This window comes from Callionymus lyra, chromosome 4 (genome assembly GCF_982586985.1).
Source record: "Callionymus lyra chromosome 4, fCalLyr1.hap1.1, whole genome shotgun sequence".
In the NCBI taxonomy this organism is placed as follows: domain Eukaryota; kingdom Metazoa; phylum Chordata; class Actinopteri; order Syngnathiformes; family Callionymidae; genus Callionymus; species Callionymus lyra.
In genome coordinates this window covers 3,368,387-3,388,386 of record NC_141821.1, presented here as the reverse complement: position 1 = coordinate 3,388,386, position 20,000 = coordinate 3,368,387, and the positions used below count along the sequence as shown (strand labels likewise).

Below are 20,000 nucleotides of genomic sequence, written 5' to 3'. Positions count from 1 at the left end.
ACCCCAAATCCACGTCGCTGAAGGCCCACTTCACCAACATTCGGACAGAAACCCAGCGCACCCTCAGAGCCATGGAGAATGACTGGTGGACAAAGAAAGCACATGAGATCCAGCATCACGCGGACACTAACAACTCCCATGCTTTCTATGACGCCATCAAGGTCATCTATGGCCCACAGAGGAAAAACATATCTCCGGTCAGATCAAAAGATGGTACCATCCTGTACAAGGACAAACAACAGATCCTGGACAGATGGGCTGAGCACTTCAACACCCTGCTGAACACCTCATATCCAACTAGGATGGACACACTTGCTGACCTCCCATGCCTCCCAACCGTCACAGATCTGGATTCCTCCCCCAGCTTTGCTGAAGTACGAAAAGCCATCGCTGGCCTGAAGAACAATAAGAGCCCGGGGCTTGATGGAATCCCGGCAGAAATACTGAAGCATGGCGGATACCTGCTCACGCGCAGACTACACCAACTGATCAGTACCATCTGGTCATCTGAAGTCATCCCGCAAGATTGGAAGGATGCCAACATCATCACAATCTTTAAGCGCAAAGGTGACAAAGCAGACTGCGGTAATAGCAGGGGCATTTCCCTCCTATCGGTTGCCGGAAAGGTGCTAGCACGGGTGATGCTCCTTCGACTAGCATCTCATGCTACTGATAACATCCTGCCCGAATCCCAGTGTGGTTTTAGGCAACAGCGCAGCACCACTGACATGATCTTTGTTGCTAGACAGGTACAGGAAAAATGCAGAGAACAATGCAAGGACCTGTACCTAGCTTTCATTGATCTGTCCAAGGCCTTCGACACAGTAAACCGGGAACTGCTCTGGGATGTGCTGGGGAAGCTGGGGGTTCCACCAAAGTTCAGGAACATCTTGCGGCAGTTCCATGATGGAATGCAAGCCTGTGTGAGTGTTGGTGGCCAGCAGTCTCCCTTCTTCAGTGTGGATGTAGGGGTTAAGCAAGGGTGTGTCCTAGCCCCTACCATCTTCAACATTTTCCTCTCCACCGTCACCATCCTCTCTCACAAACTCCTGGACCCAGCAGATGGGGTACAGATACAGTACAGACTGGATGGCAACCTCTTCAATATTCGGCGCCTTCAAGCCTTCACCAAAACCACCAACCAACACATCTTAGAGCTACAGTATGCAGATGACTGTGCTCTCCTTGCCCACTCACCAGAATCCCTACAGCGTGCGTTAAACGTGGTCGCATCCATCTACAGCGCCATTGGTCTCCAAATCAACATCAGGAAAACACAGATAGTTGTCCAGGAGTTCACCCACCAAACACATGCGCGTACCTTCACCCTCGATGGTCATCCCCTTGCCATCGTCCCTCACTTCACCTACCTAGGCAGCATTCTGTCCCCTTCCTGCAACATTGATGATGACATCCAGGTCCGAGTCGGTCTGGCCTCCGCTGCCTTTGGCAGGCTTAGATCCAGGGTATTCCACAACAGGAACCTCACCAGCTCCACCAAAGCAGCTGTGTACAAGGCGGTCTGCCTCTCTACACTGCTGTACGGGTCGGAAACCTGGACACCCTACCAGAGGCACATAAAAACACTAGAGGCCTTCCACATCCGCTGCCTTCAAAGGATCCTGGGTGTGTCCTGGGAAGACAGGGTGCCACATGCTGATATTCTTGAACGGACCAACACACCTACCATCGCCGTGCTCCTTGCAAAGAAACACCTGCGCTGGGTTGGGCATGTGATCCGTATGCCTGCCCACCGCCTGCCCAGGCAAATCCTCTACGGCCAACTTCTGGACGGCCAGAGATCTGCTGGTGGTCCAAAAAAGCGGTTCAAGGACCATCTTAAAACCCTCCTGAAGCAGTGCAAAATTTCACCTGCAGCACTAGAGTCCCTGGCTGCTGATCGCTATACCTGGAGTTCCTCCTGCCACCAGGGAACTGCTCACCTTCAGGAGCAAGCCACAGAGAGGAGGATACGGCGACGTGCACTGAGGCATCAGCCTGCTACAGGGCCCACACCCTCCAGTGCTACGTACCTCTGTCCCTCCTGTGGCAAAACCTGCGGATCCCGCATCGGCCTGCACAGTCACATGGCTATGCACCGCCGCAACACAACCCAATAAATGTCTATTCATTAAAATTGGAGCAACGTCATCATCGTTATCGATGGACTGCCAGAAGTGAAGAAGTGTGTGTGTGTATGTGTGTGTGTATGTGTGTGTGTGTGTATGTGTGTGTGTGTGTGTGTGTGTGTGTGTATGTGTATGTGTGTGTGTGTGTGTGTGTGTGTGTGTATGTGTGTGTGTGTGGGTGTGTGTGTGTGTGTGTGTGTGTGTGTGTGTGTGTGTGTGTGTATATATGTGTGTATGTGTGTGTGTGTGTGTGTGTGTGTGTGTGTGTGTATGTGTGTGTGTGTGTGTGTGTGTGTGTGTGTGTGTGTGTGTGTGTGTGTGTGTGTGTGTGTGTGTGTGTGTGTGTGTGTGTGTGTGTGTATGTGTGTGTGTGTGTGTGTGTGTGTGTGTGTGTATGTGTGTGTGTGTGTGTGTGTGTGTGTGTGCATGTGTGTGTGTGTGTGTGTGTGTGTGTGTGTGTGTGTGTGTGTCGACGTCCTCCAGGGATAAACATGTTCATTAGAAACTTGTCTCTTCAGGATGAAACTGATCAGTTCCTGTGACTCGACTCATCGAGTGACTCCTGAGATCTAAGGTGTCAGGATTGAAAATATGAGGAAGAAATGTTTTTTGAACCTTGAAGTGTTTTTATTTAAATATTTCAATTATATATTTAAAAGTTGCATTTGTTTTTTTATATATATCATTTAATTTAAAACATCGAATATTTTCAAAATAAACTAACATTTTTCCACATAAAGTTTCCAGAAAGTCAAGAATTAATGTTCTAAATTAATAATTTAAATTCAATATTAAATGTTGTTTCTTTGGAATCCACCATCTTGGATTGACGCTTCTTGATCACATGACCGTCTGAGTGTCGCATGATTGGCTGAAAGTTTGATCCAGTAGTTCTTGACTCGTCTGGTTTTGTCTGGAGACTCTATTATAACATTTATATATTGGATTTAAAAGACTACAAATGCAAAAATATTGAATTTATTCTTGAATTTTTGAAAGTATATCAAACACTATGTGTAAAAAAGTTAAGTTAGTATTACTTCACTGGATCACTAGTGTTTGACTAGATCATAAGTTAGTATTACTTCACTGGATCACTAGTGTTTGACTAGATCATAAGTTAGTATTACTTCACTGGATCACTAGTGTTTGACTAGATCAGAAGTTAGTATTACTTCACTGGATCACTAGTGTTTGACTAGATCAGAAGTTAGTATTACTTCACTGGATCACTAGTGTTTGACTAGATCATAAGTTAGTATTACTTCACTGGATCACTAGTGTTTGACTAGATCAGAAGTTAGTATTACTTCACTGGATCACTAGTGTTTGACTAGATCATAAGTTAGTATTACTTCACTGGATCACTAGTGTTTGACTAGATCATAAGTTAGTATTACTTCACTGGATCACTAGTGTTTGACTAGATCATAAGTTAGTATTACTTCACTGGATCACTAGTGTTTGACTAGATCAGAAGTTAGTATTACTTCACTGGATCACTAGTGTTTGACTAGATCAGAAGTTAGTATTACTTCACTGGATCACTAGTGTTTGACTAGATCAGAAGTTAGTATTACTTCACTGGATCACTAGTGTTTGACTAGATCATAAGTTAGTATTACTTCACTGGATCACTAGTGTTTGACTAGATCATAAGTTAGTATTACTTCACTGGATCACTAGTGTTTGACTAGATCAGAAGTTAGTATTACTTCACTGGATCACTAGTGTTTGACTAGATCAGAAGTTAGTATTACTTCACTGGATCACTAGTGTTTGACTAGATCATAAGTTAGTATTACTTCACTGGATCACTAGTGTTTGACTAGATCATAAGTTAGTATTACTTCACTGGATCACTAGTGTTTGACTAGATCATAAGTTAGTATTACTTCACTGGATCACTAGTGTTTGACTAGATCAGAAGTTAGTATTACTTCACTGGATCACTAGTGTTTGACTAGATCATAAGTTAGTATTACTTCACTGGATCACTAGTGTTTGACTAGATCATAAGTTAGTATTACTTCACTGGATCACTAGTGTTTGACTAGATCATAAGTTAGTATTACTTCACTGGATCACTAGTGTTTGACTAGATCAGAAGTTAGTATTACTTCACTGGATCACTAGTGTTTGACTAGATCAGAAGTTAGTATTACTTCACTGGATCACTAGTGTTTGACTAGATCAGAAGTTAGTATTACTTCACTGGATCACTAGTGTTTGACTAGATCATAAGTTAGTATTACTTCACTGGATCACTAGTGTTTGACTAGATCATAAGTTAGTATTACTTCACTGGATCACTAGTGTTTGACTAGATCAGAAGTTAGTATTACTTCACTGGATCACTAGTGTTTGACTAGATCAGAAGTTAGTATTACTTCACTGGATCACTAGTGTTTGACTAGATCATAAGTTAGTATTACTTCACTGGATCACTAGTGTTTGACTAGATCATAAGTTAGTATTACTTCACTGGATCACTAGTGTTTGACTAGATCATAAGTTAGTATTACTTCACTGGATCACTAGTGTTTGACTAGATCATAAGTTAGTATTACTTCACTGGATCACTAGTGTTTGACTAGATCATAAGTTAGTATTACTTCACTGGATCACTAGTGTTAGTCTAGATCATAAGTTAGTATTACTTCACTGGATCACTAGTGTTTGACTAGATCATAAGTTAGTATTACTTCACTGGATCACTAGTGTTTGACTAGATCATAAGTTAGTATTACTTCACTGGATCACTAGTGTTTGACTAGATCATAAGTTAGTATTACTTCACTGGATCACTAGTGTTTGACTAGATCATAAGTTAGTATTACTTCACTGGATCACTAGTGTTTGACTAGATCATAAGTTAGTATTACTTCACTGGATCACTAGTGTTTGACTAGATCATAAGTTAGTATTACTTCACTGGATCACTAGTGTTTGACTAGATCAGAAGTTAGTATTACTTCACTGGATCACTAGTGTTTGACTAGATCATAAGTTAGTATTACTTCACTGGATCACTAGTGTTTGACTAGATCATAAGTTAGTATTACTTCACTGGATCACTAGTGTTTGACTAGATCAGAAGTTAGTATTACTTCACTGGATCACTAGTGTTTGACTAGATCAGAAGTTAGTATTACTTCACTGGATCACTAGTGTTTGACTAGATCATAAGTTAGTATTACTTCACTGGATCACTAGTGTTTGACTAGATCATAAGTTAGTATTACTTCACTGGATCACTAGTGTTTGACTAGATCAGAAGTTAGTATTACTTCACTGGATCACTAGTGTTTGACTAGATCAGAAGTTAGTATTACTTCACTGGATCACTAGTGTTTGACTAGATCATAAGTTAGTATTACTTCACTGGATCACTAGTGTTTGACTAGATCATAAGTTAGTATTACTTCACTGGATCACTAGTGTTTGACTAGAGCATAAGTTAGTATTACTTCACTGGATCACTAGTGTTTGACTAGATCAGAAGTTAGTATTACTTCACTGGATCACTAGTGTTTGACTAGATCAGAAGTTAGTATTACTTCACTGGATCACTAGTGTTTGACTAGATCAGAAGTTAGTATTACTTCACTGGATCACTAGTGTTTGACTAGATCAGAAGTTAGTATTACTTCACTGGATCACTAGTGTTTGACTAGATCATAAGTTAGTATTACTTCACTGGATCACTAGTGTTTGACTAGATCAGAAGTTAGTATTACTTCACTGGATCACTAGTGTTTGACTAGATCAGAAGTTAGTATTACTTCACTGGATCACTAGTGTTTGACTAGATCATAAGTTAGTATTACTTCACTGGATCACTAGTGTTTGACTAGATCATAAGTTAGTATTACTTCACTGGATCACTAGTGTTTGACTAGATCATAAGTTAGTATTACTTCACTGGATCACTAGTGTTTGACTAGATCATGAGTTAGTATTACTTCACTGGATCACTAGTGTTTGACTAGATCATGAGTTAGTATTACTTCACTGGATCACTAGTGTTTGACTAGATCATGAGTTAGTATTACTTCACTGGATCACTAGTGTTTGACTAGATCATGAGTTAGTATTACTACACTGGATCACTAGTGTTTGACTAGATCATAAGTTAGTATTACTACACTGGATCACTAGTGTTTGACTAGATCATAAGTTAGTATTACTTCACTGGATCACTAGTGTTTGACTAGATCATAAGTTAGTATTACTTCACTGGATCACTAGTGTTTGACTAGATCATAAGTTAGTATTACTTCACTGGATCACTAGTGTTTGACTAGATCATAAGTTAGTATAACTTCACTGGATCACTAGTGTTTGACTAGATCATAAGTTAGTATTACTTCACTGGATCACTAGTGTTTGACTAGATCATAAGTTAGTATTACTTCACTGGATCACTAGTGTTTGACTAGATCATAAGTTAGTATTACTTCACTGGATCACTAGTGTTTGACTAGATCATAAGTTAGTATTACTTCACTGGATCACTAGTGTTTGACTAGATCATAAGTTAGTATTACTTCACTGGATCACTAGTGTTTGACTAGATCATAAGTTAGTATTACTTCACTGGATCACTAGTGTTTGACTAGATCATAAGTTAGTATTACTTCACTGGATCACTAGTGTTTGACTAGATCAGAAGTTAGTATTACTTCACTGGATCACTAGTGTTTGACTAGATCATAAGTTAGTATTACTTCACTGGATCACTAGTGTTTGACTAGATCATAAGTTAGTATTACTTCACTGGATCACTAGTGTTTGACTAGATCATAAGTTAGTATTACTTCACTGGATCACTAGTGTTTGACTAGATCATAAGTTAGTATTACTTCACTGGATCACTAGTGTTTGACTAGATCATAAGTTAGTATTACTTCACTGGATCACTAGTGTTTGACTAGATCATAAGTTAGTATTACTTCACTGGATCACTAGTGTTTGACTAGATCATAAGTTAGTATTACTTCACTGGATCACTAGTGTTTGACTAGATCATAAGTTAGTATTACTTCACTGGATCACTAGTGTTTGACTAGATCATAAGTTAGTATTACTTCACTGGATCACTAGTGTTTGACTAGATCATAAGTTAGTATTACTTCACTGGATCACTAGTGTTTGACTAGATCATAAGTTAGTATTACTTCACTGGATCACTAGTGTTTGACTAGATCATAAGTTAGTATTACTTCACTGGATCACTAGTGTTTGACTAGATCATAAGTTAGTATTACTTCACTGGATCACTAGTGTTTGACTAGATCATAAGTTAGTATTACTTCACTGGATCACTAGTGTTTGACTAGATCAGAAGTTAGTATTACTTCACTGGATCACTAGTGTTTGACTAGATCATAAGTTAGTATTACTTCACTGGATCACTAGTGTTTGACTAGATCATAAGTTAGTATTACTTCACTGGATCACTAGTGTTTGACTAGATCAGAAGTTAGTATTACTTCACTGGATCACTAGTGTTTGACTAGATCAGAAGTTAGTATTACTTCACTGGATCACTAGTGTTTGACTAGATCATAAGTTAGTATTACTTCACTGGATCACTAGTGTTTGACTAGATCATAAGTTAGTATTACTTCACTGGATCACTAGTGTTTGACTAGATCAGAAGTTAGTATTACTTCACTGGATCACTAGTGTTTGACTAGATCAGAAGTTAGTATTACTTCACTGGATCACTAGTGTTTGACTAGATCATAAGTTAGTATTACTTCACTGGATCACTAGTGTTTGACTAGATCATGAGTTAGTATTACTTCACTGGATCACTAGTGTTTGACTAGATCATGAGTTAGTATTACTACACTGGATCACTAGTGTTTGACTAGATCATAAGTTAGTATTACTACACTGGATCACTAGTGTTTGACTAGATCATAAGTTAGTATTACTTCACTGGATCACTAGTGTTTGACTAGATCATAAGTTAGTATTACTTCACTGGATCACTAGTGTTTGACTAGATCATAAGTTAGTATTACTTCACTGGATCACTAGTGTTTGACTAGATCATAAGTTAGTATAACTTCACTGGATCACTAGTGTTTGACTAGATCATAAGTTAGTATTACTTCACTGGATCACTAGTGTTTGACTAGATCATAAGTTAGTATTACTTCACTGGATCACTAGTGTTTGACTAGATCATAAGTTAGTATTACTTCACTGGATCACTAGTGTTTGACTAGATCATAAGTTAGTATTACTTCACTGGATCACTAGTGTTTGACTAGATCATAAGTTAGTATTACTTCACTGGATCACTAGTGTTTGACTAGATCATAAGTTAGTATTACTTCACTGGATCACTAGTGTTTGACTAGATCAGAAGTTAGTATTACTTCACTGGATCACTAGTGTTTGACTAGATCAGAAGTTAGTATTACTTCACTGGATCACTAGTGTTTGACTAGATCATAAGTTAGTATTACTTCACTGGATCACTAGTGTTTGACTAGATCATAAGTTAGTATTACTTCACTGGATCACTAGTGTTTGACTAGATCATAAGTTAGTATTACTTCACTGGATCACTAGTGTTTGACTAGATCATAAGTTAGTATTACTTCACTGGATCACTAGTGTTTGACTAGATCATAAGTTAGTATTACTTCACTGGATCACTAGTGTTTGACTAGATCATAAGTTAGTATTACTTCACTGGATCACTAGTGTTTGACTAGATCATAAGTTAGTATTACTTCACTGGATCACTAGTGTTTGACTAGATCATAAGTTAGTATTACTTCACTGGATCACTAGTGTTTGACTAGATCATAAGTTAGTATTACTTCACTGGATCACTAGTGTTTGACTAGATCATAAGTTAGTATTACTTCACTGGATCACTAGTGTTTGACTAGATCATAAGTTAGTATTACTTCACTGGATCACTAGTGTTTGACTAGATCATAAGTTAGTATTACTTCACTGGATCACTAGTGTTTGACTAGATCATAAGTTAGTATTACTTCACTGGATCACTAGTGTTTGACTAGATCATAAGTTAGTATTACTTCACTGGATCACTAGTGTTTGTCGTTCCCTCTGAAGCACTCGTGGACGTCTGGGATGATGAACGTGTGGAGGTTTCACTCCATCGCGTCTCCTGCTCGTGTTCTTCTTATCTTTCCATTAATCTGCCGCAGGAACCCGCCGCCCACCCTGCACCAGCCCGAGCTGTGGTCGGAGCTCTTCAACGACTTCATCTGCAAGTGAGTGTCTGGTCTTCTTCTCAGAGGTCACCTCCTCACCCTCGCTGCTCCTCACCCTCGCTGCTCCTCAGGTGTCTGATCAAGGACTTCGAGCTGCGACCCAACGTGCTCGACCTCCTGCAGCATGAGTTCATCAAGCAGATCGTCGGGCGAGAGAAGGTCCTGCAGAAGCAACTGATCGAACTCATCGACCTCAACCAGCAAGTCGGTGTCATTGAGAAGACCAGGTAGACTCGACCTCCGACCTCTGACCTCTGACCCTGCTTCTGTTCAAGACCATCTTGAGTTAAATGGAAACTCTAATCGTAGGATCTTCAGCTCAATAAAGGTCCTGATTGCTCAATAACCAGGAATTGAACCTGGACTGAGGAACAAAGCGACGCTGACACATCACTTCCGTCAGAACATTGAATTATTTATTTAACATTTTAACCCTTGTGTTGTCTCTGGGTCAAGGTCAGCAACCTCCCTGGTTCGACCCTGAGATAACACAAGGGATACATTTTGAAAGTTTCATTTTTTAATCATAATTGAAATATTTATATATATTGAAATATTTAATATATTTTATTTTGAAAGATGGAATTAAACAAAAAATTGTATTGTATTTCAATTTTTTATAAATAATATAATAATATGTGTAAACAAAAGATAAGCATTTAAATAGTAAATTCATTCACTATCTTAAAGGCACTGATATACTTCCATAGGGTAGAGTCCTCAGGACAGACCCAGGAACAATACAAGGTCTGGACCTCTTTTGCTCTGATGGCTGCCCCCACGACACCAGTGCTGCATCATAATCAGGGGAAGATGGAAGGTTGTGCAACTTCAATCTGTTCAGCAGGAAATGTATTCATCACAGGAGGTGACAGATGTTCACAGTGTGATCCTGGCGTCTGTTAGCTTCAGTCCTGGTGCTGCACAGCGTCAGTGGCTTTAACGTCCAAACCTAAGCTTAACTTCAGCAGCTGAATCCAAATGACCTTCTCGCGGGAAACTTCCCAATTCCTGCCCCGCCCCCCAAGCCCCCATATCCAAACTGCCCCCCCGGGATTTGGCCTCAATCCCAAAGTTTGGCTGTAAAACCCTGAATTCCATTTCTGTCCCTAAAGCCATCACGGGAACAGAAGCACAGACAATACTGACAGGTAACGTTCACGTCTCACTAGCATTACTAGAAGGTGCTTTTGTCGTCTTGTGGTAGTCGTGCTCGTACACGTATTATTGTCAAGTACATGTGTTTGTGTTTCACGAACATGTTTAAAACATTTAAGACATGTCACCTGCATAAAAGTATTTGTAGGTTTTATCAATAGCCTTGAGTAGAACCTTGTTGTTAGTGTCTCTCCCTCTGGAAAGTTAGTGTTGGAGTTTTGTTCTCTGAAGCGACCCCTCCCTAGTCTCAAAGCTTAGCAAAGCAGAAAGCTATCTCAGATACGTCTTTTAGTGTCAAGTGCAAAGTTTTAACTAAAGCGGTGATCTTTTATAGTTTGAATGTTCAGGTAAACACCTCGAGTCACTTGTGCATGTATGATTGGTCAGATACTCCAAACACTTGTCTTCTAAGATGTGTTGGTTGTGGAAAGTTAGTTTGATCATCTAGAGATAATCTGTTTATCAGTTGACTTACGCAGATGTCTGGCCTTGTCCTTGACTTGCTGGCATCATCTACAGATTGTTTTGTCTTTCTCAGTGCGAGTGTAGGTTTGACCTGAAAGAATATCTGAGCACGTGGATTCAAAAGAGAGGCAATGATTATTTAATTAAATATGAAAGATTATCGTTAAACTACTACTACTACTGCTACCAATACTACTGCTACTTCTATTGATATTTGCTACTACTACTACTGCTACTAATGCTACTACTACTTCTACTGCTACTGATGCTTCTGCTATCAATGCTTTAATTTTTTGATTGTTCAAGCACTTTGTGACCCTGGTCTTGAAAAGCGCTCTATAAATACTAATTACTAACTGCTACTGCTACTGCTACTACTACTGCTACTACTGCTACTACTGCTACTGCTACTGCTACTGCTACTACTACTGCTACTGCTACTGCTACTGCTACTGCTACTACTACTGCTACTACTGCTACTGCTACTACTACTGCTACTGCTACTGCTACTGCTACTGCTACTGCTACTACTACTGCTACTGCTACTACTACTGCTACTGCTACTGCTACTGCTACTGCTACTGCTACTACTACTGCTACTACTGCTACTGCTACTGCTACTACTACTGCTACTGCTACTGCTACTGCTACTGCTACTACTACTGCTACTGCTACTGCTACTGCTACTGCTACTGCTACTGCTACTGCTACTGCTACTACTACTGCTACTGCTACTACTACTGCTACTGCTACTGCTACTGCTACTGCTACTGCTACTGCTACTGCTACTGCTACTGCTACTGCTACTGCTACTACTACTGCTACTACTACTGCTACTACTAATCCCACTACTACTGCTGCTACTACTGCTACTGCTACTACTACTGCTACTGCTACTGCTACTACTACTGCTACTACTACTGCTACTGCTACTGCTACTACTACTCCCACTACTACTGCTGCTACTCCCTCGTCTATGTCTCGGTCGACAGTTTCGTGCCAGTCACTCTGCTTCAGCTACTTATCTAGTCCTGGTTTGTAAGAGCCTCTCATGACTCAAGAGGCCTATTTTTGCTCGTCAAGCTCTACCGCAGAATGCACAGTCAAACACTTCCCCGGCATTCATCTCCTCAGTTGTTCTCCTCTTCCTAGGACTCGCCTCTCACGGGCAGCCCTGTACAGTTCCACACCGGTGTGCACTGCTGCTCTTCATCTACTTCCCAGTTGTCTTTGTAGATGGAGAAATCTTTGCATATATCCTTGGACCTCAGCTCCCCCTAGAGCGGCTCCCAATGGAGAGTTTTGTCGTCCATTCTACTGACACCACCTTGCCAGGGCACTGTATTTCTGTTATTGGTGGCAGGTACAGTTTCACATCTGTCATTTGACTTTTGGTCCTCATGCACCCTGTGAGGCGGACCGACAAAGGTGGGTCCACACCTTGCTGGCCTGAGGCTGCCAGGCTTTTTGGCGGAGTCGCATCCAGTGCAGTTAAACAACCGCTGCCACCGTCTAAAGCTGCCGCTGGCTTTGCCATTTTGGAAAAACGTATAAATGCTAACTGCCGGTTCCCGCTGAGACCTCGGCTGTGCCGGGGAATGCCAGGGAGCGGTGCCTTGCCCATAGTGCACCACTCCCCACTCCACTCTAGGACCACCGTCCGAAGGAGAGACAAAGTCAATACGTTAGAGTCGTTAGAGTCGTTGAGAGGAGATGCCAGGCGGTGGCCATGGAGTAGTCCACACCAGCGACTGCCTACGGGTCTCTCCCTCTGGAATCAGTCAGGTTTACTCCCTGAGCCTGAGCCTAGACAGGCAAAACCAAGACCAGCAGGTGGCTTGAAATCAGGGTTTTCCTTCCCCTAGACCAGGGGTGGCCAACCCGGTCTTCAAAGAGCCGCAGTGGCTGCAGGTTTTATTCCAACCGATCCAGCATGCACATTTTAACCAATGAGGTTTCAGCTGAAACAAGCAACACCAGACTGACAATCAACTGATTACATTCCTAAGACACCTGATTGGTCAAAAGGTGTCCTCTTGATTGGTTGGAAGAAAAACCTGCACCCACTGCGGCTCTTTGAGGACCGGGTTGGCCACCCCTGCCCTAGACGGACTGCCTTCCAGGGCTTACGAGCTCCGTCTACCCGACTGTTGTTGTACTGCTGTTGTTGTTGTTATTGTACTCTTGTTGTATTGTTGTTGTTGTTGTTGTTGTATTGTTGTTGTTGTTGTTGCTGTACTGTTGTTGTACTGTTGTTGTTGTTGTTATTGTACTCTTGTTGTATTGTTGTTGTTGCTGTACTGCTGTTGTTGTACTGTTGTTGTTGTTGTATTGTTGTTGTTGTTGTACTGTTGTTGTTGTTGTACTGTTGTTGTTGTTGTTGTTGCTGTACTGTTGTTGTTGTTGTTGCTGTACTGTTGTTGTTGTTGCTGTACTGTTGTTGTTGTTGTTGTTGTTGTTGTTGTTGTTGTTGTTGTTGTTGTTGTTGTACGGCAAATACTCATAATAATAATGACGATCCTCCGTTATCTCTACTTGAATGTGCTTCCATTTGTTTTCAACATTAAACTTTTATCACCTTTCAACTTTTTCTGGAGACTCTCGGTCCAGACGAGTCCGGTCAAGATATTTCTCCATCGGGCTCGTAATAGAATCAGAACCACCGGTCGTTACGTCATCACTTTATTCAACACGTCACGTAAACTCACTGACGACCGTGTTTTCCTCGCAATCGAAGGCATGAACGGATCCACACCAAGAAGGGGAACCACTTGAAGACTCTGATGGATCCAGATGAGGTGGAAGATCTCGCCACGCTGGAGGTCCTGGATGAGGTAAGACGGTCCCATGATCCATATTTGAATATTCCACAGGTTTACATACAGAGCAGCTGCTCGTCTCTTCAGTATAACCCTTTTTTCATTCATATTTTTAAACGTTGTTTTAAATAATTGAGTTTAAAAAAATATCCAAAATGAATGAATTTTGATAATCGATTTTCAAAAAATATATATATATATATATATATATATATATATATATATATATATATATATATATATATATATATATATATATATATATATATATTTTAATTTGTAGCCTTTTAAATCCAAGATGAAACGTTAACCATGTTAATAATGATTTTAGAAGACTATGAATATTTTTACATCATATATATTTACATTTAAGAAAAAAATAGAGTTTCATATTTTAATAACAATGTTTCAAAAATAAATCTTTCCATTTGCAGCCTTTTAAATTCATTGTTAAACATTTGGTAAAACAAAGCCTTGACCATTCAGGTCAACAGTTCACATAACTTTTATTTTGTTAACCTAATCTGCATTGCATGCTGGGAGATCATGTTTTAAAAAAAAAGGCTAATTGTTCTTTTTTTTAATATTCACTTATTATTTGTTTCAAATGAAAAACACACAACTTGAATTGAAATGATCAAATTATGAGTGAACACTTAAACACAATACATTACATATTTCAGCAGAAAATCTTCATTTTACAACAGGTTTATTATTTTAAGAGTGTTCAGGAACCATCAGTAGATTCTGATCCACAGACCTCAGAGCCCGAGCTGGGGTGTAAGTCTGGATCAGATCATGAAGGTCTGACCATGAATAGATTTGAAAGTAAGAACCAGAATTTTAAAATGATCCTGAAAGAAACTGGCAGCCAGTGAAGAGTTTGAAGGAGAAATGTGAGTTCTTCTACTAGAGCGGCTCAGAATTCTCAGAGTTTAGTATGAACTGCAGGCGAGAAGATCCTTCTTGTTTAGACACTAAATAAACTGTTACAATAGTGTAAACGACACAAACACATGGATTATAAGATCCAGATCATGTCATGACAACACTTTCCTTCATTTATATGTTTATTTTTCTAAATGAAGTTAAATGTATCAACTTTTAATCCCAGATATTTAACACAGTGTGTCGTTTCTTGCAGTATTTTTTACTCGAAAGAAAGAAAAACCTCCCAAAGTCATGTTTTATGTATGAAAGCTGTTCTTGCGAGATAACGTTGGCGTCTCCAGAAGATTCAGTTTCTGTTTGAACGACGTTAAATCTCGTTCGCTGTCGTCCATCACGCTCTGACACCCCGAGACGCTCGCGACTGCAGCGGATATTTACTCCATCACTCATGTTGTTGTTGTTTGTTGTTTCCACACAAAAAACATCACGTGAACCGTGAGGAGTGGTCACTGCCTGTCGTTATTCTGCTGTGTTTCAGAACACGGTGACGGAGCAGCTGCAGAACCGTTACGCCAGGGATCAGATCTACACGTACGTGGGCGACATCCTCCTCGCCGTCAACCCCTTCCATCAGATGGACATCTACACCCCGCAGGTGTGTGTGTGAGGAGAGAGTGTGTGTGTAGAGGTGTGTGTGTGTGAGGAGAGAGTGTGTGTGTGTAGAGAGAGTGTGTGTGTAGAGGTGTGTGTGTGTGAGGAGAGAGTGTGTGTGTAGAGAGTGTGTGTGTGTGAGGAGAGAGTGTGTGTGTAGAGGTGTGTGTGTGTGAGGAGAGAGTGTGTGTGTGTAGAGAGAGTGTGTGTGTAGAGGTGTGTGTGTGTGAGGAGAGAGTGTGTGTGTAGAGGTGTGTGTGTGTGAGGAGAGAGTGTGTGTGTAGAGAGTGTGTGTGTGTAGAGAGAGTGTGTGTGTGTAGAGAGTGTGTGTGTGAGGAGAGAGTGTGTGTGTGTAGAGAGAGTGTGTGTGTGTAGAGAGTGTGTGTGTGTGTAGAGAGTGTGTGTGTGTAGAGAGAGTGTGTGTGTAGAGAGAGTGTGTGTGTAGAGAGTGTGTGTGTGTGTAGAGATGTGTGTGTGTGAGGAGAGAGTGTGTGTGTGTAGAGAGAGTGTGTGTGTAGAGAGAGTGTGTGTGTAGAGAGAGTGTGTGTGTAGAGAGTGTGTGTGTGTAGAGAGAGTGTGTGTGTGTAGAGAGAGTGTGTGTGTAGAGAGAGTGTGTGTGTGAGGAGAGAGTGTGTGTGTGTAGAGAGAGTGTGTGTGTAGAGAGAGTGTGTGTGTGTAGAGAGTGTGTGTGTGTGTAGAGTGTGTGTGTAGAGAGTGTGTGTTTGAGATGAACATCTACACCCCGCAGGTGTATGTGTGTAGAGAGTGTGTGTGTTTAGAGAGGGTGTGTGTGTGTAGAGTGTGTGTTTGATCAATGAGAATATTTGTATGATAATCAAATACTATAAGAAAACTAAACCTGGAGGTGAGAACAAACAAACACAAGATAAAAACACATTTACACAAAAAAAAATAAAACCACAGAATAACAATACAAATAAAAATTCTTCTTCTTCTCCTTTACGTTTTCTTCATTTACTTCTTCTTCTACCACTTAATTCTCCTCCTTCTCCTTCTCCTTCTCCTTCTCCTCCTCCTCCTCCTCCTCCTCCTCCTCCTCCTCCTCCTTCTCCTTCTCCTTCTCCAATTCCTCTTCCTCTTCCTCTTCCTCTTCCTCTTCCTCTTCCTCTTCCTCTTCCTCTTCCTCTTCCTCCTCCTCCTTCCCTTCCCCTTCCCCTTCCCCTTCCCCTTCCCCTTCCCCTTCCCCTCCTCCTCCTCCTCCTCCTCTTCCTCCTCCTCCTCTTCCTCCTCCTCCTCCTCCTCCTCCTCCTCTTCCTCCTCCTCCTCCCCCTCCTCCTCCTCCTCTTCCTCCTCCTCCTTCTCCTCCTCCTCTTCCTCTTCCTCTTCCTTCTCCTTCTCCTTCTCCTTCTCCTTCTCCTTCTCCTTCTCCTTCTCCTTCTCCTTCTCCTTCCCCTTCCCCTTCCCCTTCTCCTTCTCCTCTTCCTCCTCCTCCTCCTCCTCTTCCTCCTCCTCCTCTTCCCCCTCCTCCTCCTCCTCCTCCTCCTCCTCCTCCTCTTCCTCTTCCTTCTCCTTCTCCTTCTCCTTCTCCTTCCCCTTCCCCTTCTCCTCCTCCTCCTCCTCCTCCTCCTCCTCCTCCTCCTCCTCCTCCTCCTCCTCCTCCTCCTCCTCCTCCAGTATGCTCGCCTGTACATCGGAGCGAAGCGAACAGCTAACCCTCCTCATATCTTCGCCGTGGCTGACATCGCATACCGTTCCATGGTGTCGTATAATTCCGATCAGGTACGTTTCCTTTGGTAACTTCTGGTATCTTCTCAAAGTCCTGAGTGGAAGGTTCTGGTTCCTCAGTGCATCGTGATCAGTGGCGAGAGCGGAGCCGGGAAGACGGAGAGCGCTCACCTGTTGGTGCAGCAGCTGACGCTCCTCGGGAAGGTCGGTCCGGGACTCGTGGAAACGACCCTGGTTTTAAATAAAGATCTGGTCCAAACCTGCTCCAACAGGCCAACAACCAGACCCTGCAGGAGAAGATCCTGCTGGTCAACAGTCTGGTGGAAGCCTTCGGGAACGCCGGCACCGCCATCAACGACAACTCCAGCCGCTTCGGCAAGTACCTGGAGATGAAGTTCACCTGCGGGGGCAGCGTGGTGGGGGCGCAGATATCGGAGTACCTGCTGGAGAAGTCCCGGGTCATCCACCAGGCTGTGTGAGTACAAATACACAACCGTGTGATAGTGTTACTTCAGAGGAATATTTCTTCAATATAAAACACCAGTCAGACAGTATTAATCAATAATAAAATACAAGTTTTTTTGTCTTTCAGTGGTTACAATCCTGTAATGGTTTCTAGGGCTGCACGATATCGGAAATAAGTGCGATATTCGATATTGGGGTCATGAATTGCAATATCGATATTAATGAGATATTTTTTTCTTTCACCCAAGAATTTTGCCACGTGCACGCGCTAGTACTGTAGTGGAGGTCCGGGGGGTTTAGAGAAGGAAAACGATGCGATATTTCCCTTTCGTTTATTATCTCTTATAACGCTCAGTGTCGTGAGACTTGCATCGGTTTCCCACGACACTGAGCGACATCAGAGAGGAGCCGCCGGCGCGTCGTGATATCACCAAATCAATAATAAATCCACCTCCTTGTACACGCACACATAACACTTTATAAATGACGCTAACAACTTAGCTCGTTAGCATACGGTGAAGACAGACAGGTTTACACTTGTTTATAACACTTTATAAATGACGCTAACAATTTAGCTCGTTAGCATACGGTGAAGACAGACAGGTTTACACTTGTTTATAACACTTTATAAATGACGCTAACAATTTAGCTCGTTAGCATACGGTGAAGACAGACAGGTTTACACTTGTTCATAACACTTTATAAATGACGCTAACAATTTAGCTCGTTAGCATACGGTGAAGACAGACAGGTTTACACTTGTTTATAACACTTTATAAATGACGCTAACAACTTAGCTCGTTAGCATACGGTGAAGACAGACAGGTTTACACTTGTTCATAACACTTTATAAATGACGCTAACAACTTAGCTCGTTAGCATACACTGAAGACGGACAGGTTTACACTTGTTTATAACACTTTATAAATGACGCTAACAACTTAGCCCGTTAGCATACGGTGAAGACGGACAGGTTTACACTTGTTTATAACACTTTATAAATGACACTAACAACTTAGCTCGTTAGCATACGGTGAAGACGGACAGGTTTACAATCTTATAAGAAAACAACTGAGACGAGATGAAAAGTTCTTACAATATGTTGCTTTAACAAAGGAGGTTGAAAGAGACGAGTGACTGGATCACTAGTGTTTGACTAGATCATAAGTTAGTATTACTTCACTGGATCACTAGTGTTTGACTAGATCATAAGTTAGTATTACTTCACTGGATCACTAGTGTTTGACTAGATCATAAGTTAGTATTACTTCACTGGATCACTAGTGTTTGACTAGATCAGAAGTTACTATTACTTCACTGGATCACTAGTGTTTGACTAGATCATAAGTTAGTATTACTTCACTGGATCACTAGTGTTTGACTAGATCAGAAGTTACTATTACTTCACTGGATCACTAGTGTTTGACTAGATCATAAGTTAGTATTACTTCACTGGATCACTAGTGTTTGACTAGATCAGAAGTTACTATTACTTCACTGGATCACTAGTGTTTGACTAGATCATAAGTTAGTATTACTTCACTGGATCACTAGTGTTTGACTAGATCAGAAGTTAGTATTACTTCACTGGATCACTAGTGTTTGACTAGATCATAAGTTAGTATTACTTCACTGGATCACTAGTGTTTGACTAGAGCATAAGTTAGTATTACTTCACTGGATCACTAGTGTTTGACTAGATCATAAGTTAGTGTTACTTCACTGGATCACTAGTGTTTGACTAGATCAGAAGTTAGTATTACTTCACTGGATCACTAATGTTTGACTAGATCATAAGTTAGTATTACTTCACTGGATCACTAGTGTTTGACTAGATCATAAGTTAGTATTACTTCACTGGATCACTAGTGTTTGACTAGATCATAAGTTAGTATTACTTCACTGGATCACTAGTGTTTGACTAGATCATAAGTTAGTATTACTTCACTGGATCACTAGTGTTTGACTAGATCAGAAGTTACTATTACTTCACTGGATCACTAGTGTTTGACTAGATCATAAGTTAGTATTACTTCACTGGATCACTAGTGTTTGACTAGATCAGAAGTTACTATTACTTCACTGGATCACTAGTGTTTGACTAGATCATAAGTTAGTATTACTTCACTGGATCACTAGTGTTTGACTAGATCAGAAGTTACTATTACTTCACTGGATCACTAGTGTTTGACTAGATCATAAGTTAGTATTACTTCACTGGATCACTAGTGTTTGACTAGATCAGAAGTTAGTATTACTTCACTGGATCACTAGTGTTTGACTAGATCATAAGTTAGTATTACTTCACTGGATCACTAGTGTTTGACTAGAGCATAAGTTAGTATTACTTCACTGGATCACTAGTGTTTGACTAGATCATAAGTTAGTGTTACTTCACTGGATCACTAGTGTTTGACTAGATCAGAAGTTAGTATTACTTCACTGGATCACTAATGTTTGACTAGATC

The 20,000-nt window shown here is 41.0% G+C and overlaps 1 protein-coding gene across 1 annotated transcript in view; it reads left to right on the top strand.

Moving 5' to 3' along the window:
* Window positions 1–20,000, top strand: part of myo3a (myosin IIIA) — a 94,560-nt gene that overhangs the window by 38,820 nt on the left and 35,740 nt on the right. The window contains exons 7-14 of the mRNA XM_087788465.1: window positions 9,332–9,397; window positions 9,469–9,624; window positions 10,513–10,548; window positions 13,758–13,854; window positions 15,269–15,385; window positions 17,017–17,121; window positions 17,188–17,271; window positions 17,340–17,542. Coding sequence (XP_087644591.1) covers window positions 9,332–9,397; window positions 9,469–9,624; window positions 10,513–10,548; window positions 13,758–13,854; window positions 15,269–15,385; window positions 17,017–17,121; window positions 17,188–17,271; window positions 17,340–17,542 — 864 coding nt within the window. The remainder of the gene's footprint in view (window positions 1–9,331; window positions 9,398–9,468; window positions 9,625–10,512; window positions 10,549–13,757; window positions 13,855–15,268; window positions 15,386–17,016; window positions 17,122–17,187; window positions 17,272–17,339; window positions 17,543–20,000) is intronic.